Source organism: Symphalangus syndactylus, chromosome 12 (genome assembly GCF_028878055.3).
Source record: "Symphalangus syndactylus isolate Jambi chromosome 12, NHGRI_mSymSyn1-v2.1_pri, whole genome shotgun sequence".
Lineage (NCBI taxonomy): Eukaryota > Metazoa > Chordata > Mammalia > Primates > Hylobatidae > Symphalangus > Symphalangus syndactylus.
In genome coordinates, this window is record NC_072441.2 from 123,694,556 (window position 1) to 123,718,870 (window position 24,315).

The 24,315-nt window shown below is 36.7% G+C and overlaps 1 protein-coding gene across 7 annotated transcripts in view; it reads left to right on the forward strand.

Annotated features, from left to right (window-relative positions):
• RALGPS2 (Ral GEF with PH domain and SH3 binding motif 2) overlaps positions 1–24,315 on the forward strand; it is a 204,961-nt gene that overhangs the window by 146,865 nt on the left and 33,781 nt on the right. For all 7 annotated transcript variants that reach the window (XM_055254607.2, XM_055254605.2, XM_063627487.1 and 4 more), the window contains 5 exons: positions 6,224–6,361; positions 7,636–7,726; positions 18,391–18,458; positions 19,993–20,128; positions 20,886–21,037. In XM_055254607.2, the coding sequence (XP_055110582.1) occupies positions 6,224–6,361; positions 7,636–7,726; positions 18,391–18,458; positions 19,993–20,128; positions 20,886–21,037 (585 nt within the window). The remainder of the gene's footprint in view (positions 1–6,223; positions 6,362–7,635; positions 7,727–18,390; positions 18,459–19,992; positions 20,129–20,885; positions 21,038–24,315) is intronic.

Genomic DNA, 24,315 nt, shown 5'->3' on the forward strand with positions numbered 1-24,315 from the left:
GCAGGTTGAAGGAAGGGCACCATCTGGAAACAAACTATCATAGTTCAGCGGGCAATTATAAAACAAACATTTTAGTCTGCTGGCCAGAGATCTTTTAAGTTGAATACCGAAAAGAAATAGTGCTCCACTTCACTTAGAAGTAGTTGCAGGCTGATGAGTTTGGTTTTTGTTAACAAAGAACAAGAGCTAAACTTTGTCAGGAGGCAGCCACCTAAATAATGTAATACTCTTTATAGCCTAGAAGAATTTGCAAACATTTTACTTATTAAGTTGCTAATGAAGGTTTTAAACTTACAAGAAACTTGATGTTGTTGTAGTATGTTATGTCTTACTGTGTAATGTGTCTTAAGATAAAACAGCCTTTATATATAATTACCAAACATAAGTGAAATTCTTTCAGATGCTTAATACTTTTAAATATTACATTCTGGTGTTACATAATGTCATATCCTCCTATTCTACAAAATGACCTCTCTTCTCTGTGAAAGGTCATTCTTGTTATTAATTGATGTGGTGTGGTTTAAAAACAAACATAACCCTGAACTGAGTAAAAAACAAGGAAGCTCTGACTCTCCGCTAGCTATGTGAACTTAGACAAATCACTTTACCCGCCTTTGGCAAGGTTCTTCTGCTATGAAAATAGGGTGCTAGAAGAAATTAATAAGTGTTGAGTACAGCTATACTATTGTATTTCATTAATTGAAGAAATACTAAGTAACTCAATAGCTGAAGAAACACAAACTTAGGCTTAAGTAACTTAGCTTAGCACTTAAGTACTAAGTAGTGGAACTGGGATTTGAATCTAATGCCAAAGCATTATGCCACACTGTCTGTCATTGATTACCTAGTTGCTGTAAGCTGCTTCTAGATTACACTTTTGGGCTTTCTGTACATACCTGTGCTTTCCCTTCCTTATTGCTATAGCTTGTGCTGTGTTTCTTTTTCTGTTAGGCCACACTGTTGGTCCACATCCTTTATTTAAAGTCTGAGCTTATTTTCTACCTCTTTCACAGAATCGTTTCTTTGAATTCCTATGCCATATATAGGTATACCAGAGGTTGCAAACACAAGGGCCTAGAAAGGCAAATGCTCACAAGAAGATGGAGCAGGTAATATAAATCAGTGAAGTAAATCAGTAGTAAGATACTGGAGGGAAATGAAGTTTATGGCAAGTTGGCATCCTTTTGGTTAATTTAAAGGGATCTGCCTGCACCTTCTCAGCTGTACTTGTGGCCATGAAGGATTATGAGACAGTGTTGCCAGATCTTCCCATTATTCAGGAAAAAAGAGCCATTTAGATTTTTCCTGTAATACTTCCTGATTTTAAAAAACATTGGGACAGATGTGCTGCCAGCTTCTGGCCTCGATGATTTGTATTATGTATCATTTCTTGAGCATTCAGTAATTATGTTGTAGTCACTAATGGCTTAAATCTGGGAAAAATAAGAGACAGTAAATTCTTTCTGAGCTTTTAAATCTCAGCAGTTTGGAGCTTTCTAACTTGAGCACTTGGTAATATCACTATCCAGGGTAGGAAATTGGAATGACAGGTATTTAGGGACAAATTATGGTTAGATATGTTAAATTGAAAATGAAAGTCAGGAGCTCAGTTATATAGAGAGATTTGAAAGTCACCAGCAATTAGGTAGTAGCTAAAGCTATGGAACTAAGATACTAGAGAAAGTACATGTAGAATGTAAAGGAAGATTAATGACAGACCATGATACCAATTTCCAGGAAACCAGCTTCCAAGAAACATGAGGAAAAAGAAGAATGTTGGGGGCTTACGGGGAAGATAAGAAAGTTCAAGGTAGAGAAAACCTGGGAACTAGACAAGAATGGTTACAATACTGCAGAGAAATTACATAGGGAGGGGAGACCAAGAGAGATGTTTTAAGACTTAGAATGAGAAAGTTATTAATGCCATTGCCAAAATAAGTGATACATACAGATTTCAGATTATTTAGTGTGTTGAAGGGTGACTAGATAAAATTTAACTGACAAATTAATGTCCACAATACATTAAGAAATTAGAAATCCATAAGAAAAAGACAACCCAAAAGAAAAAATGGACAGAAACATTTATTACTTAGAAATATATATGTTTAACCTTATTACTAATCAAGGAAATAAAAATTAAGACACAGAGAGATACCATTTTATACTCAGAAGATTGGCAAAATTGAGATGGATAATACCAGTTGTTAGCACAAATGTGGATCAACAGAAGCTTATATACCATGAGTGGGAGTGTGAACTGATAAAGCTTTGAAAAATAATGTGACACCATCTTGTAAAGTTGGCTATTAATATACTTTAGCACTTGGCAGTTTTGCTCCTAGGCATGTTTATATATCCTGAAGAAATTTTGTACATGTGTACTGGGAGTATAAGAATGTCTGTAGCAACGTGGTTGGGGGTGGGATGGGAGTAACTCAAAAGTCTATCAAATAAAATGGATGAGTTACAATCGTCACACATTAGCTTGTTCTCTATAAGGAATTACAGCAGCATTTAACAGCGTGGACAAGTCTTGGAAACAACATAGACAAAGCAACCACAGAAGACCATATTTTTAAATTTTATTTAATAAATGCTTATAAATCACTTAGTATGTACTAGACACTTTTCTTTTTTTTTTTTTTTGAGACAGAGTCTTGCTCTGTCACCCAAGCTGGAGTGCAGTGGTACGATCTTGGCTCACTATAAGCTCTGCCTCCCGGGTTCTCGCCATTCTCCTGCCTCAGCCTCCCATACTAGACACTTTTCTAACATTACAGATACTATTATTTAATCCACACATACATTAAAATATGATTTTTAAAGCTCAAAAATAGGCAAAAGTAGGAATACAAATGTCTGGGGGAAAAATAAGGGAATGATCTTAAAGTTCAAGGTAATGGTTACTTCTGGACAGGAAGCAAGGAGATGAAGTAGAGAAGGAACATACAGATAGATGCAACCGTATTGATGATGTCATAGTTCTTTTTTAAAGTAGTTTACCCCAACATATTAAAATATTAACATGTAACCAATAAAAAAGTTAATAGATATTTTACGTTAATTTTTCATGTTAACTCTTCAAAATCTTGTCTGTTTTATATTCAAATACATCTCAATTCAGAATAGACCCACGAAACAGTAGTCACATGTGGCAAGTGGTTATCATATTGGACAGCACAGTATAGCGAGTGACTACGGGTGAGTTGTCATCAGAGTTTAATAAGATGGAAGAATGGCAAGAACTGGCACATTAGTACCCTGCTCAAATCCCACTTCTTCCTTGAAGATTTCTCTGATCCCATCAGCAAGGAATGACTTTTTTTGCACAGAATTCTTATGGAACTCCTGTTTAAGCTTTTCTGTGCTACTTTTTTATGTCTTTTATTGCTGTTATTGATGTACATACGCCAACATCCCTGTGCCATTTCCTTGAGGAATCTTTTAGCTCTCCTTAGGGATGTTGTAGTCATAAATTGACTGGTCTTTCACAAGTGTTTATTATATTGTTTGATAACAACAAGTGTCACATATGTTGATAATTTTTTCTTAGGGCCAGGATCTCACCGTGTTGCCCAGACTGGTCTCAAAACTCCTAAGCAGTCTGCCCGCCTCAGCCTCCCGAAGTGCTGAGATTACAGGCGTGAGCCACTGTTCCCGGCAATAATTTTTGTGAAATCACGATTCTCACACAAATATGAAATGAATATGTGTCAGAATTTTCTTCTAAATTATTAAATTTATAAGGGAATCAAAGTAACACACATATATGCAATCAGGAACGCTGAAGTAACTTTACAAATAGTTGCAAAATTGGTCAGCACTCATTAGATCCCACTGGACATAATTCTTTGGCACGTTTATGGACAATAATTTGTATTACCAGCTTTCAGCAGCCGTGCAGAGTTGTAAAATAGCTCAGAAGGACCAAATGGGTGCACTGGAGACAGGATGCCCAGTAATCTTTTTTTCCATCTCAAAGTTTTTCACAATTTTCCTGACACGTGTATCAAATATTATATTAGAATGAAGAATAAAATAAGTGTACTATTCTATGTTTCTCTTCCAAGGTGTTTGTTGAAGGGAGGACAAGGATGTTATCTTGAGGAGTGGGATCAGATTTGAAGGAAGAGTTGCTTAGATTTTGTTTTATAAGTAGGGGAGATTTAAACATGTATATTGGGCTGGGTGCAGTGGCTCATGCCTGTAATCCTAGCACTTTGGGAGGCTGAGGCGGGTGGATCACTTGAGACCAGGAGTTTGAGACCAGCCTGGCCAACGTGGTGAAACCCCATCTCTATTAAAAATGCAAGAACTAGCCAGGCGTGGTTGCGCATGCCTGTCATCTCAGCTATTCGGGTGGCTGAGGCACAAGAATCACTTGAACCCAGGAGGCGGAGGTTGCAGTGAGCCAAGATCGCACCACTGCATTCCAGCCTGTGACAGCAAGACTCTGTCTTGGAAAAAAAAAAAATGGTTTAAAAAAATTATGTATATTGGCTCTGGGGAAGGAGCCAGTAGGGGTGAATGATATTAGAGGCAACAGTAGTTGTCTGGAAGGAGGCAGCAACGATTGCATTCAAAATTACAGTTGAGATTTCGGAAGAAGAGACGGATGATTCTTCCTCCAAGATTGGGGAAAGTGGGAAGAATCTCAGCTTCATTTGGAACCTCAGATTCATTTGGAGTCATAGGGAAATAAAGTTGAGGTTATCTAAAGGAAAAAAAAAGTATGATAGGTGGCTTAAAGAATACTGTAAAGATTTACTGACTGGAAAATGAATGATACTAGGATGAGTAAAAAGATTGCCATGCCAACCTTTTCTGTTAAGCACCTATTGTCAAAACACTGCACAAGATTTTCTTTCTCTTGGAGTGCAAGATAGAGCAAGTGCCTTAAATGAGTTTGCAGTCTTGAATAGATAAGATATAAATGTAAAAAAAAAAAACCTAAGTAATGAGATTTTGAAGTCATAAAAGTCATTAAGTGAATAGTAAGCACAGATAATGTATGATTTTTTAACAGAATATAAGTAATTTTTTAAAAAATTGGGCCATAAGTGAAACGTCTGAGATCCAGCTCTGTCACTAACAGGTTGCATGGCATTAGACGGGTCCCTTTACTATCTGTGTATTTCAGGTTCTTCATCTATAAAAGGAGAGGATTAGACTAGACAGTGTCTGAATTCCTTTCTTGGAATCTGTGAGAAAACTAGAGAATATTGACACCGAATTGGATAAGCAAAATATAAGATTTGGATAGGCAGAGATTAGTCCAGAAAACATTTAAGGTATAAGAAAAAGCTGAGTAAAAACAGGGTTTATTTAGAAGGCAGTGGGTATGTCATTTTGGTTGCATTTACCCTGAGAGTTCATGAGCATAAAGTAATAGGGTAAAAGTAGGAAAGCATGTTTTTCTTCTCTCTCCAGCTATGGTTGTCTAATACATTTCACATGTGCATTGTGATCTCTCCAGAAATAATCTTAAATAAGTGACCTTTCATGTTAAGGACTAGTACAACCAAATTTTAGAGGATGTGTTATTTTTGTTGGTACAAAAAGCATGGAGGGTAAGAAATAGTTAACTTCAATTTGTAGTCACATGAACCATTTCAGAAATTCATTTGTTGATCTTTAAAATGTAAAACATTTCTACCAGATTGAGATAATTTTCAAAGTAGTTAAGACTCAAATGATAGCTATCAACTCAAGGCAAGAGAGTAAAAACAAATATTAAATAATTTCCCTATGTCAGGCAGTGGCTGGGCTGCTGGCTAAATTAATATCTTCAAGTTGTAACACACCTTGGAAAATGGATACTTGCATAGGTTTTAAATCTGAGGTTCTGAGTTTAAAATAAGTCTCCATTATGAAACTAGTCAGAGGCAGAGCCAATTGAAGAACTCAGCTCCTTTCCATTAATTCCCATATGTGCTGGAGTTTCTAACTCTAGCCTCAAACCATACTTGAAAATGAAATCACAAGAAGACATTTACAAAATAGCATATTATTACAAAAAATTGGTATATGTCTGACCCTAACTGTATGGAAAGCTAGGCCTCAGTAACCATGTGTTACCCAGGCTTCAGTGTATTAATAGCAATATATTTTAAGTGTGGCATGCAGTGGAATATATCTATAAACAACCCTTTCCCCCCTTTTCTTTGTCATAGTCTCCCAACCTACAACTAAGAAAACATTCATTTATCTAATTTTGTTTCAGGTATCTATTTGTCAGATTTAACATACATCGATTCAGCATACCCATCAACTGGCAGCATTCTAGAAAATGAGCAAAGATCAAATTTAATGAATAATATCCTTCGAATAATTTCTGATTTACAACAGTCTTGTGAATATGGTAAGTTTCTGGGGGATAATGCCAAGCCATTAACATTGCTGTAATTCCAGTGATTTATTTACACACACTGATGATCACTTTTCACACAGCAGGGGACATCAATTTCTTATTTCCATTCTAATGTAAAAGAAAATAATGCTTGTTTTATTTTGCCATTTACTATGTAGCATCCTGTTTAAGATCTTGCTTTTAAGGAATTTTAAGTATTTAATATTTAAAATTTTTATTTTTATATTTTGCTTTTCTGCTATTTTGCAGCAACTTTCTCACAGCACAAGGGCACTAAGTATTTACTATTACTACCTCACAGCTATTTGGCCCTTTATAGCACAGCTATTTGGCCCTTTATCGTTTACAAAGTCATTTTCTAGTCATTTTCTATTATCTCATTTGATCTCCCTGATCTGTTATGTAAATCGTTCTTACAGTTTTCAATTAGGGAAGTATAGCTGAGACCCTTGAGCCTCGTGACAATTGACCAACTTTCTTGAGTCAGACTATCAAGTAAATAACCAATTTTTGTCCAACATGTATTTTATGGAATGACAAATATAGAAACAGCTACATAAGCCTAAATGATGAGAAAAGGCTTTTTTATTTTTAATGTTTTAATACTTCCAGTTTGATAGGGAATAAAGTTAGGCTGTTAGTACATAATTTTTATGGGTTAAAAAACTGAGTTTTACAATATATGATTACTTCAAGTGAATTTATCTTAAAGCTAACTTTTACTTCATGCATCTATACTTTTTAGAAAACCTCAAAAACTTCCTAAAAGTATCAGTGTGGAGATAGAATCTTACTGAAAGTTAAATCAAATAATTCCTTATTTTGTCCTTTTCTCAATATTTTAAACATAGCATCAAGTTGTGATGTTAAATTAATCTTGCTCGAAACTTACTTATAAGGGGAGGAGATAAACCACATTTATAAATGGGAACCAGGTTTTTTTAAAAGAAAAGTAACTGCCTTCACGTCTTCTGTTTAGTTTAGAATAGTTCCTGATCTTTTTCTGTGAAATTTCTCAAATATATGGGACTTCATAATTGGAGCTATTAAAAAATACGACAATCTATACAAACAATATACAACTGTAATTTTCTAAATTACCTTCAGTTTCACATTAAAGTTTATCTCAGTAATGCCCTTCTAGAGTTAATTTAAATTTTGCTGCCATGTGGCCTTAATTTACCTTGAAGTTATTTTCAGCTTAATTTTTAAAGTTCTGGTTAAGATGTACTTTATCAGATAATTATTTATCACCTTTTGTCTAGATATTCCCATGTTGCCTCATGTCCAAAAATATCTGAACTCTGTTCAGTATATAGAAGAACTACAAAAATTTGTGGAAGACGATAATTACAAGTAGGTTGGATCTTCAAAAGTGGTTTGTATAACTTTGTCCTGTCCTCACCTTTCTATCCCTATGTATTTAAACATCTAAATCCTACATGGTACCATACAAAGGACTAATCCAGTGGTAGGTTTACAGCAATAAAGGTACTAACATGTATTACTTCTTAATCACTTGTTATGATTGAGCCAATATACAAATACCTCATCTGTTCTTTTTAATATTTTATCTCTGTTTGTAGAAAGCTAAGGTTTGATAGTTCTAATTTAAATTTCTTCCTTTCCCGCATATTCAATCAGTGAATCTTTACAGAATTTGTCTTTTAATAGACAGAAAAATTAATGAAACTGTTTTTAAAATAGAAAAATTACTCTTCTTTAATGCTAATTATTGACACATCGTTGTTTGTTTTTCATTGTTTTTGTGGATTGAGAGACTATTGGTCCATCTTGTCTCAGGAGAAGAGACCTTTCTCCAATGTAGCACACTTATCCTTTTCCCTGTATTATAGCAAGTTCATTATTAAAGATTTTTGAGGCCGGGCACAGTGGCTCACGCCTGTAACCCCAGCACTTTGGGAGGCCAAGGCGGGTGGATCACTTGAGGTCAGGAGTTCAAGACCAGCCTGACCAATATAGTGAAACACTGTCTGTACTAAAAATACAGAATTAGCCGGGTATGGTGCATGCCTGTAATCCCAGCTGCTTGGGAGGCTGAGGCAGGAGAATCACTTGAACACAGGAGGCAGAGGTTGCAGTGAGCTGAGAATGCCCCATTGCACTCCAGCCTGGGCAAAAAGAGCAAAACTCTGTCTAAAAAAAAAAGATTCTTTGAAATCACTTTTAAAATAGCCGATATCTATTTTTATCTCCTTATATCCACAGTATTTCCCAAAGATGGGAGAGGAAATTTTTAAATTATTAACACTTTCATCTTTCATTGATATAGTTTACATCGTAACTGCTGGGGTTTTTTTTTTTTTAAGGTGGGAGGATAAAGAGCTTATTTCTCTTGAAGCTTCACTCTTTTAGCTTCATTTGTTACTTTTTTAAAAAAGTTTACTTAGCTTTATTATCCCAGTTGTTCGCAAGCTTTCAAATTGAATTTTGCACTTTCACAAATATTTTTTCCAATAAAAGGTCGTGTTTCAAAAATTTATCGAAGTGAAAGACTAGATTATTTTTCAATGTTAGTGCATTACATAGAAATATTTTTTATCTTCCTTTGGTAATGATTATTAACTTCCTTTTTCCAGATTTTGACAGTTTTTAAAAAAATTTTGGAGAACAGAAGTAGTCCCAGTAAATGGCTATAGAAATTCTGGAAAACATCTAGGAATAATTTTTCTAAATGCATCTAAAATTCTACTAATGTTTGAAAACGCCTTTATTGCCATCTTCTGTCTCACACCATAATACCAACACTGTATTTCTGTACCAATTTTCATTCTACAAAAAGTTTGTACATGGTTACTTACTTGAAAATGTATGAAGTCAGTGAAGAAGCTTTTTAAGGCTGGAGTTGTTTCACAAATCTGTTGCCCTAGGTTGTTTTTCAAGTTTGATGGTCTGTGTCTTATACTTAACACTTTTTCCCTTCTCTCTAATTACTGACATAGAACTCCTGCCTAATAAATACTTTTTTGTCCAGTGAGGTGTAGAACAGATATCTTAAAATTCAAAATGTGAGTAAGCAGCTATTAGATATTTATCTGGCTCAAGAAACTTACTGAATTTAAAAGAATTTAAAGTTTATTAGATTGAAATGTAATCTTAAGAAAATTTTGCACAATTTATAGAGGATGGCAAATTTTTTGTGACTACTGTAAAATTATAATACAGTATTTATTAAACCTAGTTTTTACTTTGCTAAAAGGGTAGACTTAGCCAGGGAAGCCATGAAGTAGTTCTGACATTCTTAAACAGACATAGCATATAGTGCTTTCATTTTTGTAGGAAAGCTAATGCTATTATACTGATTTTTGTTTTCATGAGGAGCTAGAACCAGAGCAGCCCTTCCATTACATTGACAGATATTTACTAAGGTTTTGTTATAGGCCAGTTACTGTGCTAGTTGCTGGGATTATAAAAATAAGATACTGTTCTTGTCCACAAGAAGCTCAGTCTAATGTCAAATACATCCACAAAACAGATGATTATAAAACATTTCAAACAGAACCATAATAAAGATATGCCAAGGATGCTGTGGAAACATAGATAAGGGGGGACCTAACCCAGCTTTACCTAGGAAAACTAAAAAGAAAGGAAATATGAACAGCTTCAGGAGACAGCGTCATCTGAGGCTGAATCTTAACAGGTGAGTGAGAGTTAGTCTCACATGAAGGGTAAGGAAAAGGATGCTGGGGATGGAATGATCAAAGGAGTGAGATAAGAAACAGTGTCTTTGCATGGGGAATGGTGAGTCATTTGGTGTTACTGGGACATCATACGGGACTAGAGAAGACATTGTTTTTCTTTCTCTTTTCCTTTTTCTTTCTTTTTTTTTTTTTGGAGATGGAATCTCACTGTCTTTCCCAGTTTGGAGGGCAGTGGCGCGATCTCAGCTCACTGCAACCTCCGCCCCCTGGGGTTCAAGGAGTTCTTCTGCCTCAGCCTCCCGAGTAGCTGGGATTACAGGTGCCTGCCATCATGCCCGGCTAATTTTTGTATTTTTAGTGGAGATGGGGTTTCACCATGTTGGCCAGGCTGATCTTGAACTCCTGACCTCAGATGATCCACCCACTTCGGCCTCCCAAAGTGCTAGGATTACAGGCGTGAGCCACCGCACCCGCTGACAGATTGTTTTTCTAAACATGCAGTATGTTGCATGAGCCTAATAATTGAGTGTGTTTGAAAAATAGAGCATTTTAAGATGTCATTAAAATTATTATAAAAAATTAGAAGAAAACATTTTGTTAGAAAAAAATGCCTTTTAGGGGTGGAGGCAAGATGGCCGAATAGGAACAGCTCCGGTCTACAGCTCCCAGCCTGAGCGACACAGAAGACGGGTGATTTCTGCATTTCTGTTTGAGGTACCGGTTTCATCTCACTAGGGAGTGCCAAACAGTGAGTGCAGGACAGTCGGTGAAGCGCACTGTGCGCGAGCCGAAGCAGGGCAAGGCATTGCCTCACTCGGGAAGCGCAAGGGGTCAGGGAGTTCCCTTTCCTAGTCAAAGAAAGGGGTAACAGACGGCACCTGGAATATCGGGTCAGTCCCACCCTAATACTGCGCTTTTCCAACGGTCCTGGAAAACGGCACACTAGGAGATTGTGTCCCGCACCTGGCTCGGGGGGTCCTGTGCCCACGGAGTCTCTCTGATTGCTAGCACAGCAGTCTGAGATCAAGCTGCAAGGCGGTAGCGAGGCTGGGGGAGGGGCGCCCGCCATTGCCCGGGCTTGCTTAGGTAAACAAAGCAGCCAGGAACCTCGAACTGGGTGGAGCCCACCACAGCTCAAGGAGGCCTGCCTGCTTCTGTAGGCTCCACGTCGGGGGGCAGGGCACAGACAAACAAAAAGTCAGCAGGAACCTCCACAGACTTAAATGTCCCTGTCTGACTGACAGCTTTGAAGAGAGTAGTGGTTCTCCCAGCAGGCAGCTGGAGATCTGAGAACGGACAGACTGCCTCCTAAAATGGGTCTCTCACCCCTGAGCAGCTAACTGGGAGGCACCCCCCCAGTAGGGACAGACTGACACCTCACTCGGCCGGGTAATCCTCTGAGACAAAACTTCCAGAGGAACTATCAGACAGCTGAATTTGTGGTCTCACGAAAATCCGCTGTTCTGCAGCCACCGCTGCTGACACCCAGCCAAACAGGGTCTGGAGTGGAACTCTAGTAAACTCCAACAGACCTGCAGCTGAGGGTCCTGTCTGGTAGAAGGAAAACTAACAAACAGAAAGGACATCCACACCAAAAACCCATCTGTACATCACCATCATCAAAGACCAAAAGTAGATAAAACCACAAAGATGGGGAAAAAACAGAGCAGAAAAACTGGAAACTCTAAAAAGCAGAGCACCTCTCCTCCTCCAAAGGAACGCAGTTCCTCACCAGCAACGGAACAAAGCTGGATGGAGGATGACTTTGACGAGTTGAGAGAAGAAGGCTTCAGACGATCAAACTACTCTGAGCTACGGGAGGAAATTCAAAACAATAGCAAAGAAGTTAAAAACTTTGAAAAAAAATTAGAAGAATGGATAACTAGAATAACCAGTGGAGAGAAGGGCTTAAAGGAGCTGATGGAGCTGAAAGCCAAGTTTTGAGAATTACGCGAAGATTGCAGAAGCCTCAGTAGCAGATGCGATCAACTGGAAGAAAGGGTATCGCTGATGGAAGATGAAATGAATGAAATGAAGAGAGAAGGGAAGTTTAGAGAAAAAAGAATAAAAAGAAACGAACAAAGCCTCCAAGAAATTTGGGACTATGTGAAAAGACCAAACCTACATCTGACTGGTGTACCTGAAAATGATGGGGAGAATGGAACCAAGTTGGAAAACACTCTGCAAGATATTATCCAGGAGAACTTCCCCAATCTAGCAAGGCAGGCCAACATTCAGATTCAGGAAATACAGAGAATGCCACAAAGATACTCCTCGAGAAGAGCAACTCCAAGACACATAATTGTCAGATTCACCAAAGTTGAAATGAAGGAAAAAATGTTAAGGGCAGCCAGAGAGAAAGATCAGGTTACCCACAAAGGGAAGCCCATCAGACTAACAGCTGATCTCTCGGCAGAAGCTCTACAAGCCAGAAGAGAGTGGGGGCCGATATTCAACATTCTTAAAGAAAAGAATTTTCAACCCAGAATTTCATATCCAGCCAAACTAAGCTTCATAAGTGAAGGAGAAATAAAATACTTTACAGACAAGCAAACGCTGAGTGATTTTGTCACCACCAGGCCTGCCCTAAAAGAGCTCCTGAAGGAAGCACTAAACATGGAAAGAACAACCGGTACCAGCCACTGCAAAGTCATGCCAAATTGTAAAGACCATCGAGGCCAGGAAGAAACTGCATCAACTAACGAGCAAAATAACCAACTAACATCATAATGACAGGATCAAATTCACACATAACAATATTAACACTAAATGTAAATAGGCTAAATGCTCCAATTAAAAGACACAGACTGGCAAACTGGATAAGGAGTCAGGACCCATCAGTGTGCTGTATTCAGAAACCCATCTCACGTGCAGAGACACACATAGACTCAAAATAAAGGGATGGAGGAAGATCTGTCAAGCAAATGGAAAACAAAAAAAGGCAGGGGTTGCAATCCTAGTCTTTGATAAAACAGACTTTAAACCAACAAAGATCAAAAGAGACAAAGAAGGCCATTACATAATGGTAAAGGGATCAATTCAACAAGAAGAGCCAACTATCCTAAATATATATGCACTCAACACAGGAGCACCCAGATTCGTAAAGCAAGTCCTGAGTGACCTACAAAGGGACTTAAACTCCCACACAATAATAATGGGAGATTTTAACACCCCACTGTCAACATTAGACAGATCAACGAGACAGAAAGTTAACAAGGATATCCAGGAATTGAACTCAACTCTGCACAAAGTGGACCTAATAGACATCTGCAGAACTCTCCACCCCAAATCAACAGAATATACATTTTTTTCAGCACCACACCACACCTATTCCAAAATTGACCACATAGTTGGAAGTAAAGCTCTCCTCAGCAAATGTAAAAGAACAGAAATTATAACAAACTGTCTCTCAGACCACAGTGCAATCAAACTAGAACTCAGGATTAAGAAACTCACTCAAAACCGCTCAACTACATGGAAACTGAACCACCTGCTCCTGAATGACTATTGGGTACATAATGAAATGAAGGCAGAAATAAAGATGTTCTTTGAAACCAACGAGAACAAAGACACAACATACCAGAATCTCTGGGACACGTTCAAAGCAGTGTGTAGAGGGAAATTTATAGCACTAAATGCCCACAAGAGAAAGCAGGAAAGATCCAAAATTGACACCCTAACATCACAATTAAAAGAACTAGAAAAGCAAGAGCAAACACATTCAAAAGCTAGCAGAAGGCAAGAAATAACTAAAATCAGAGCAGAACTGAAGGAAATAGAGACACAAAAAACCCTTCAAAAAATTAATGAATCCAGGAGCTGGTTTTTTGAAAAGATCAACAAAATTGATAGACCACTAGCAAGACTAATAAAGAAGAAAAGAGAGAAGAATCAAATAGATGCAATAAAAAATGAAAAAGGGGATATCACCACCGATCCCACAGAAATACAGTCTACCATCAGAGAGTACTACAAACACCTCTATGCAAATAAACTAGAAAATCTAGAAGAAATGGATAAATTCCTCGACACATACACCCTCCCAAGACTAAACCAGGAAGAAGTTGAATCTCTGAATAGACCAATAACAGGTTCTGAAATTGTGGCAATAATCAATAGCTTACCAACCAAAAAGAGTCCAGGACCTGATGGATTCACAGCCGAATTCTACCAGAGGTACAAGGAGGAACTGGTACCATTCCTTCTGAAACTATTCCAATCGATAGAAAAAGAGGGAATCCTCCCTAACACATTTTATGAAGCCAGCATCGTCCTGATACCAAAGCCTGGCAGAGACATAACCAAAAAAGAGAATTGCAGACCAATATCCTTGATGAACATTGATGCAAAAATCCTCAATAAAATACTGGCAAACCGAATCCAGCAGCGCATCAAAAAGCCTATCCACCATGATCAAGTGGGCTTCATCCCTGGGATGCAAGGCTGGTTCAACATACGCAAATCAATAAATGTAATCCAGCATATAAACAGAACCAAGACAAAAACCATATGATTATCTCAATAGATGCAGAAAAGACCTTTGACAAAATTCAGCAGCCCTTCGTGCTAAAAACTCTCAATAAATTAGGTATTGATGGAATGTATCTCAAAATAGTAAGAGCTGTCTATGACAAACCCACAGCCAATATCATACTGAATGGTCAAAACTGGAAGCATTCCCTCTGAAAACTGGCACAAGACAGGGATGCCCTCTCTCACCACTCCTATTCAACATAGTGCTGGAAGTTCTGGCCAGAGCAATCAGGCAGGAGAAGGAAATAAAGGGTATTCAATTAGGAAAAGAGGAAGTCAAATTGTCCCTGTTTGCAGATGACATGATTGTATATCTAGAAAACCCCATTGTCTCAGCCCAAAATCTTCTTAAGCTGATTAGCAACTTCAGCAAAGTCTCAGGATACAAAATCAATGTACAAAAATCACAGGCATTCTTGTACACCAGTAACAGACAGAGAGCCAAATCATGAGTGAACTCCCATTCACAATTGCTTCAAAGAGAATAAAATACCTAGGAATCCAACTTACAAGGGATGTGAAGGACCTCTTAAAGGAGAACTACAAAACACTGCTCAATGAAATAAAAGAGGATACAAACAAATGGAAGAACATTCCATGCTCATGGGTTGGAAGAATCAATATCGTGAAAATGGCCCTACTGCCCAAGGTAATTTATAGATTCAATGCCATCCCCGTCAAGCTACCAATGACTTTCTTCACAGAATTGGAAAAAACTACTTTAAAGTTCATATGGAACCAAAAAAGAGCCGGCATCGTCAAGTCAATCCTAAGCCAAAAGAACAAAGCTGGAGGCATGAAGCTACCTGACTTCAAACTATACTACAAGGCTACAGTAACCAAAACAGCATGGTACTGGTACCACAACAGAGACATAGATCAATGGAACAGAACAGAGCCCTCAGAAATAATGCCGCATAGCTACAACTATCTGATCTTTGACAAACCTGACAAAAACAAGAAATGGGGAAAGGATTCCCTATTTAATAAATGGTGCTGGGAAAACTGGCTAGCCATATGTAGAAAGCTGCAACTGGATCCCTTCCTTACACCTTATACAAAAATTAATTCAAGATGGATTAAAGACTTAAATGTTAGACCTAAAACCATTAAAATCCTACAAGAAAACCTAGGCAATACAATTCAGGACATAGGCGTGGGCAAGGACTTCATGTCTAAAACACCAAAAGCAATGGCAACAAAAGCCAAAATTGACAAATGGGATCTAATTAAACTAAAGAGCTTCTGCACAGCAAAAGAAACTACCATCAGAGTGAACAGGCAACCTACAGAATGGGAGAAAATTTTTGAACCTACTCATCTGACAAAGGGCTAATATCCAGAATCTACAATGAATTCAAACAAATTTACAAGAAAAAAACAAACAACCCCATCAAAAAGTGGGCAAAGGACATGAACAGACACTTCTCAAAAGAAGACATTTATGCAGCCAAAAAACACATGAAGAAATGCTCATCATCACTGGCCATCAGAGAAATGCAAATCAAAACCACAGTGAGATATCATCTCACACCAGTTAGAATGGCCATGATTAAAAAATCAGGAAACAACAGGTGCTGGAGAGGATGTGGAGAAATAGGAACACTTTTACACTGTTGGTGGGACTGTAAACTAGTTCAACCATTGTGGAAGTCAGTGTGGCGATTCCTCAGGGATCTACAACTAGAAATACCATTTGACCCAGCCATCCCATTACTGGGTATATACCCAAAGGACTATAAATCATGCTGCTATAAAGACACATGCACATGTATGTTTATTGTGGCACTATTCACAATAGCAAAGAGTTGGAACCAACCCAGATGTCCAACAACGATAGACTGGATTAAGAAAATGTGGCACATATACACCATGGAATACTATGCAGCCATAAAAAATGATGAGTTCATGTCCTTTGTAGGGACATGGATGAAACTGGAAAACATCATTCTCAGTAAACTATTGCAAGGACAAAAAACCAAACACAACATGTTCTCACTCATAGGTGGGAATTGAACAATGAGAACTCATGGACACAGGAAAGGGAACATCACACTCCGGGGACTGTTTTGTGGTGGGGGGAGTGGGGAGGGACTGCATTAGGAGATATACCTAATGCTAGATGACGAGTTAATGGGTGCAGGAAATCAACATGGCACATGGATACATATGTAACAAACCTGCACATTGTGCACATGTACCCTAAAACCTAACGTATAATAAAAAAAAAGAAAAAAGAAAAAAATGCCTTTTATGATGAAAAATTTGTAAATAGAAATGGCATGTCACTTACAAAAGTCCTGTTTTGGGCAACTTCATCTACATAGGCAGCCAGTATAGATATTACAAATTACATGTCTTGATCAGGATGAAAATTTTTCTGGGTGATTTTATTTTAATACTGAGCATGTCTGTTCTTAATGAATCAGCATCTCTATTATTATGTGGTGCTTTGACGATGTTGTAAGCAGCTGGCACTCAGACTAGCCTTCACTGCTTTTTAAAGATGCCTCTGCTTTTTATATTGCTGTCAGTTTCTAGCTGCTATCAGTAGCAATGTGATTCACCCAATAAGCTCTCTTTCTGTTCCTTTCTATTTTGGTGCCATTGGGAAATGGTAGTTATTTCATGTACTACTTTTCTTTCATCCACTAGACTGTAAGCTTCAGAAGGACAGGAATACCGTGTCTGCCGTAATCTCTGTCATATTCCAGTTCTGAGCACAGTGCCCAACACAAGTGTTCAGTAAATATTTGTCCCATGAATGAATGCAGTATGGTTTGTAGCCTAAATAGTTAAACATCTTCATAAGAAGAAAAAGAGTCTGGTTAATCATTTGTCTATTCAATATATGCATTTTATATTAACAAATAACTGGAATATAATTAATAACCTACAGTAGATTTATCATTATAAATGTACTTGTATTGTTCAGTTACTTTTAAAATTTTAGTAGAATACTAAACAGTTTTTATTAAATTTCAGACAGATTCAGCAATATTAGGCTTCATGTATCACACCAAAGCATTTTCTGCAACCACTTTAGTGTCCTATTTTCTGAAATAGCTTCCACTGATAAAAATCATAATCTCTTTCACTGTGAAACTCAGAACTGGATATATTATCCTAAATGGAACTTAAGTACCATATAATAAACTCTGACTTAGGACAGGGACTCACTAGGAATTTTGCAAACAAAGTTTTTATTTGTATAGATCTTTCTGCTGAAGAGTTCTGTCAGCTGGTTTGTTAGATGGTTTGTTTTAAATAAGGTGTTTTTAGAAATAATTTGCATAATATATTTAATAATATATATGAAAGTTTCTGAATTTAAATGTAAAGTATCAGTGTAAGCTCTAAGTTGAATCACCATTTAGTCATTCATCAAATATCTTTAAATGTGTTCCATGGTTTGGCAACTTTGGGATAATTGGGGAGATTTTTGTGTTTTTAAATACAACTTTTTAATGTATTTTCCCTTCCTAATATTTCCTAGAATAACCATAAGATCAGCTTTGTATGAAAGAGATAAGAGACTTAACATCTCAATTAAAAATTGCCCATGGCCAGGCTTGGTGGCTCATGCCTGTAATCCCAGCACTTTGGGAGGCCAAGATGGAAGGATCGCTTGAGCCCAGGAGTTTGAGGCTTAAGTGAGATTCCCTGTCTCTTAAAAAGAAGAAGATTGCTCTTGAAGAAAAATATATAGGTCAGATTATTTCATAAAAATGTTTTTAGTTTTTTCGTGAGAAAATACACAACTTTAATCTTATTTTGTCAAATGTTAATTAATCATTGTATGTATTTTGTCTTTTTAAAATTCAGGCTTTCATTAAAGATAGAACCAGGGACAAGCACCCCACGTTCTGCTGCTTCCAGAGAAGATTTAGTAGGTCAGTACATAGTTTTCTCTTGTTACCAAATCTAAATCAGATAACCTAATAAGAGAGAATATACTCCAAAGTAAATAAAAACTTAGTACATCTTATAGTGCATGTAAAATTTATTTTGATATTAAAATCTGCCCTTTCTGGGTTTTTTGTTTTTTAATTTAAAAGTTGCTGGCCAGGCGGGGTGGCTCACACCTGTAATCCCAGCACTTTGGGAGGCCAAGGCAGGCGGATCACAAGGTCAGGAGATCAAGACCATCCTGGCTAACAGGGTGAAACCCTGTCTCTACTAAAAAAATGACAAAAAAATTAGCCAGGCATGGTGGCGGGCACCTATAGTCCCAGCTACTCAGGAGGCTGAGGCAGCAGAATGGCGTGAACCCGGGAGGCGGATCTTGCAATGAGCCGAGATCTGCACTCCAGCCTGGGCGACAGAGCAAGACTCCATCTCCAAAAAAAAAAATGTTGCTATCGTTTGTTAGTAGTGTACAAACAAATATGCTACCTAATCAAGGAAAATAGATAGATGCAACAGGTGGAAAATAATGGATAAGTAGTTATGAATATTCATTTTTAATTAAGAAGGCACTGTCCTAGGCAATGAAGGTTGATTACACTAGAAATTTCTGTGGTCTCATGGGAAAGTCTACTAATTTGAATAATTATAGAAGTCAATTTTAGTGACGTAATTTTTTCAAATGTTCACTTTAGTGCTGGACCAAGTATTAAAAATATAAAAAGCATACTTCCGTACTTTACCTGTTACATTGTAATGGGGATATTATGCATATACCACAAATAATTTTTAAAAATACATAAAATTGTCATTATTTAAGAAATCCCTGTTAAGTACCTTTTTTAAAATTCCCAATATAGGCCTTCGCACTAAGTTTCATGTATATTCTAAAAATATTTGATGGCTAATCTGATAAGATGTGAAGAAGTGAAGAAACAAACCATGACAATGTCTGTGGGGAAGAATATTCCAAGCAGAAAAAACATTGCAGTTTAAATTTCTTAAATTTGCTTTTCTTTTTATTCTTAAGGTGCTGTTTTGCACTTTTATAATATTCTTTTATTTATTCCCATAAGCCTGAACAGTGTCAGTATAGATTTAATTTCTAATTTGAGTGTTTGACCTACCCTACACATTCTTTATCTAAGAGGAAGTTGAAACTAGGAGTAAAGAGGTAATGTATAAAATTAAAAGAGCACTGAACCTAGGACTCAGAAGACCTGGATGTTTAGTCCAGATTTTGTCTGTAATGTGAAAGCTAGTCTCTTCTAATTCTGCTTCTTCCTACGTAAATGGAGAAAATATTTACACTGCCTCTACTTAGTGTAAGTAAGATAAAAATTAATGGATTTTGTATGGTTTGAGATTTTGTGTTTTAGGACTTAGAATATATTTCTCATCTTCAAGCCAATTAAATAGAACTAACATCAGTACTATCTCAAAATTTGAACCACGTTTAGTATTTTATATCAAGGGATTGAAAAATAATCATTTGAAAATCTCTTTAAATTTAACCCTTAGGTCCTGAAGTAGGAGCGTCTCCACAGAGTGGACGAAAAAGTGTGGCAGCTGAAGGAGCCTTGCTCCCACAGACACCGCCATCCCCTCGGAATCTGATTCCACATGGACATAGGAAGTGCCATAGCTTGGGTTATAAGTCAGCATTTTTAATTTTATCTTTCAAATTTTTAAGTCATTTGTAATTGGATTTATTGTCTATTAGTTCAGTAGAAAATGGTATCCTCGAATAGTTTTCTTTTTTCTTAATAGCCGTTTTCTGATTCAGTAAAATGCCTTGTTTGCCTAAAAGCTTTTATTTCTTACTTTACCTGAATTTGGAAATGGGATTTTGTCAACAATGCATTTATATTTGGGGACGATAAATGAACATTACAGAGGGCCATCATAAATAAAATCAGGATAGCAATATACCTTTTTAAAAAAATTAAAACCTTTATATCAAGACAGTCATTGTTTGTCTTAACCAAAATAAGTCAAAAATAACAGCTATAAAAATTATTTTATTTATTCCTAAATATAAAGAAAACTGACTTTTTGTTTAACTTCATTAGTTTTGCAGTATTGTTTTTTCAAAATGGGGGTACATGTTCACTTTTGCCATGATTTCTCTGGAAATTTAATAACTGTTCTCCAAAAGTGAATGTGGAAACAATTTTTTAAATGGACGCGAGGCTTAAAATGAAATTATTTTAAAGTATGCTCTAATTATATAGATAGATATGGCCAAGTTTCCTAAGACATTTTCCCTGAACTGTTCATTTGAGGCTTTTATGGTAAGATCTGAGTATGACAGTTAGGTAAATCTTTTATGTCCTAAATCTTTAGATAAAGAGCAGTTTTTAAATTAGTAACAATAATAAAAGATACGAACTTTTTTTTCTCTTTGTTTCCAGTTTCATTCATAAAATGAACACAGCAGAATTTAAGAGTGCAACGTTTCCAAATGCAGGGCCAAGACATCTGTTAGATGATAGCGTCATGGAGCCTCATGCGCCATCTCGAGGCCAAGCTGAAAGTTCTACTCTTTCTAGTGGAATATCAATAGGTGAGAAATACTTCTCTGAGAGGGTTGCAATTTAACATTAAATAAAAATGTTAATAAAACTTGGCTGGAAAAAAACCCCACCACACATAGAGAAAATTTGGTTAAAAAAACAAAGTAGCAGTTAAATACAGGATGAAGTTAATAATTTGTGATGGTTTTCAAAGTGCTTGCTGTTTTTAACTCCAGAAGGGGAAGCATTTGAAGAAGGTGGAAAAAGAACATAGGGGCTGGTTGAATTAGTTAACTGCATGTGATTTGGGTATGGGGAGGAGGAAGAGTGTGGAGCAAGGATGACTTGAGGTTATTTGGGTTAAACAAATATAATAGTTAGATGATGATACTATTACCAAGGTAGAGAAGACAGAGCAAGAATCTGTGGGCAGTGAAGTGTTTGTGAAGGGGGACTGAATTTGGGGAATCAGGTCTGTTTTGGACATGTTTAGTCCCTATGGAGATGTCAGGTAGGTTGTTGAATATATGAATCTGGAGCTCTGGGGTAAGGTCAGATCTGAAGATATACGAGAGGTAACATATTTATAAGCCATGATTGGTTGAGAGGACCTAAAGAGAGAGTGTACATAAATAAGAAAACATTCTCACATTTAGAAATCTGATTATTTTTTAAAAGAAGGATGAGTCATCAAAGGAAACTAAAAAGGAGAGATCAATGAAGTAGGGGGAAAAAAACAAAAGCCCAGTAGGTGAAGTATCTCAAGGAGGAGGAAAGTACTGAATATGTGAATATCAAATGCGAAAAAGAGAGCTAAGATGAGAATGGGGAATTGACTGGGGGATTTGGCAAGATAAAAGTCATTGGTGACCTTGATAAGAGTTGCTTCATGGAAGTGTTAGGGCATGGCCTAGATTGGAGTAGATTTGAAAATGAGAGGTGAGGAAACAGCTACTGTGAAGGAGAGCAGAAAATAGGGACCATATTAGAAAGGGATGTGAGATTAAGAGAGGGATTTGTTTGTTTTTACTTCCTAAACTTTTAATTTTTGAGTCTTCTAGGTGAGCATTATTTCTTTTTACAATTAGAAATTATTCATATAGGCTGGGCAGTGTGGCTCACACCTGTAATCCCAGCACTTTGGGAGGCCCAGATGGGCAGATCTGTTGAGGTCAGGAGTTCAAAATGAGCCTGACCAACATGGCAAAACCCCATCTCTACTAAAAATACAAAAATTAGCAGGGCGTGATGGTGCATGCCTGTAATCCCAGCTACTTAGGAGGCTGAGGCATAGGAATCATTTGAACCCAGGAAGCAGAGGTTGCAGCGAGCCGTGTTCGCAGCACTGCACCTACCCTGCCTGGATCACAGAGCGAGATTCTGTCTCAAAAAAAATAAATAAATAAATTATTCATCCAATAGCTACTTTTATTTTTAAAAAGAAATAAAGGAGGAATATGTCTTCATCTATGATTAACTACCAGATTGTTCAAGGGCTAAGCCTGTTGTTACTAATATCTTAATCAATATTGGTCAACAGCCAGTAGAAAGAGATGCAAAAGGAGATTGATTTTCTGGAACATACTGACTTTCTTAGCCCTTGAGAGTTAAAATTAAATTATTTCAGAGCTCTCCATTACCATTCAGTAGTTGTTTATTCTGATAGTCCCCTTTTTATATAAAAATGCAAGTGATTAAATGATAAAATTTTTTAAAAAGAAGGCAAGTTTGTCACCTGAAATACCTCTTATCAATGTTCTAAGTTGCCTGTATGCAAATACTAATCTCGGTATGAAGAATAATTTTGCAAAGGAAAGAACTTTCTTTCAGTCAAAAATTTTCTACACGTATGGAATTTGGCATGCCACTTAAAGCAAAAAGTAATTTTTAAAATTACAGCTCTCAAGTATATAATATTTTACTCTTTCTCATAAGTGTTATAATGAGAACTATTCTGTAGTTTATAGCTTTTACTTTTCATGGATGTCCTTTTGGCTACCGCAAGATTATTGTTTAGTTATTTTATTGAGTTACAGTTAGTGTCTCAGTGTGGAGACTTTTGTCTTTTAGAGCAGATTTTTGCATTTGTGTTTATTTTTTAATTATTCTAAGGCTAAGTAAGTAAACAGTAAAAGATCTTGGCATCCTAGTTTGTAAATTAAGAACATTACACATAGGCATTTACCTTCGAGGATTTTTGTTTTAAAGCTTTAGCAATATGAAAAAAAGAACAAGTCTATTACCATAAGATGATAGGTGTTAATATACACAGACGAGTTTTTTTCCTTAGCTTTAACTTTTACATGTAATATTAATCTACAGTGAAGGCTTTGAAAATACTGTGGGAAAATTAACCAGTGCTTAGAACAATGGCCTCAAACATTTTCTAATGTGGTATCTATCCTAGATAATCTTGAGTAGTCTCACCTAGCTAACTCAGAGAAGCATATTCACTCTGAGCTTCATGCTTACATTTTCTACAAATAAGTTATCCTAATTATGCTTAAATTTTCAGTCTTTTCCACATAGTACCACAAATCAAAAGATAATGTAGATAATATGTAAGATCCCACCACCACCACGGGTTAACTCTGGTTCTTCTTTTGAACCATACAATACAGAAAATTATTTCAATGATTGTTATCTCAGTTTATCCAAGGGTGGTACATAACTAGTGCCATTGCAAACCCATAGAAGGGTATTAATCCATCGTCTCTAAGAGAGACGAGTCTAATGGATACCTTACAGCATCCATTACAGGTATCTGATGGATACCTTACAGCGTTAGAGTTTGAGTCTCTCAGAATCCTGCTTGTAAAAGAGAGTTTGAGTCTCTCTTCTTAGACCCCTGTCTGATAGACAATTTAACTTGAACTGTTAGTCATCCTAATTTTTTTGAGAGCCAGAATTATCTTTAAAGTAACATTTAAGTCAACTAAGCTGTTTTGGACTCTCTAAATTCATTCCCCAAAGTTTTTTTGTTGGTTTTTTTTCCCCCTAGCTAATTGTAAACATTCTGTTTGAAGACCATTTTAATTTTAACTGATCTTTTGGCCAAAGAGAAAATTGTTGCATTTTTATAGCAACGGTTTTTAGTTTTTAAAATTTAGAGATTCCATCCTCTTTAACTTTGTCTCTAGAGACAAATAATTGGATTTCATTAGGCTTTTTATACTTAGAGTAGTAATGGACTTTAATACAAAGAGAAAGAAGTATGCCATGAATCTCCAAGGATTTTATAATTATATTGGTCCTAAATTATGACAAACCTAATAAGAAATTTTGTGTTATTTTATGTTCTCTAATGGTAGGAAAAATTGTTTATTGA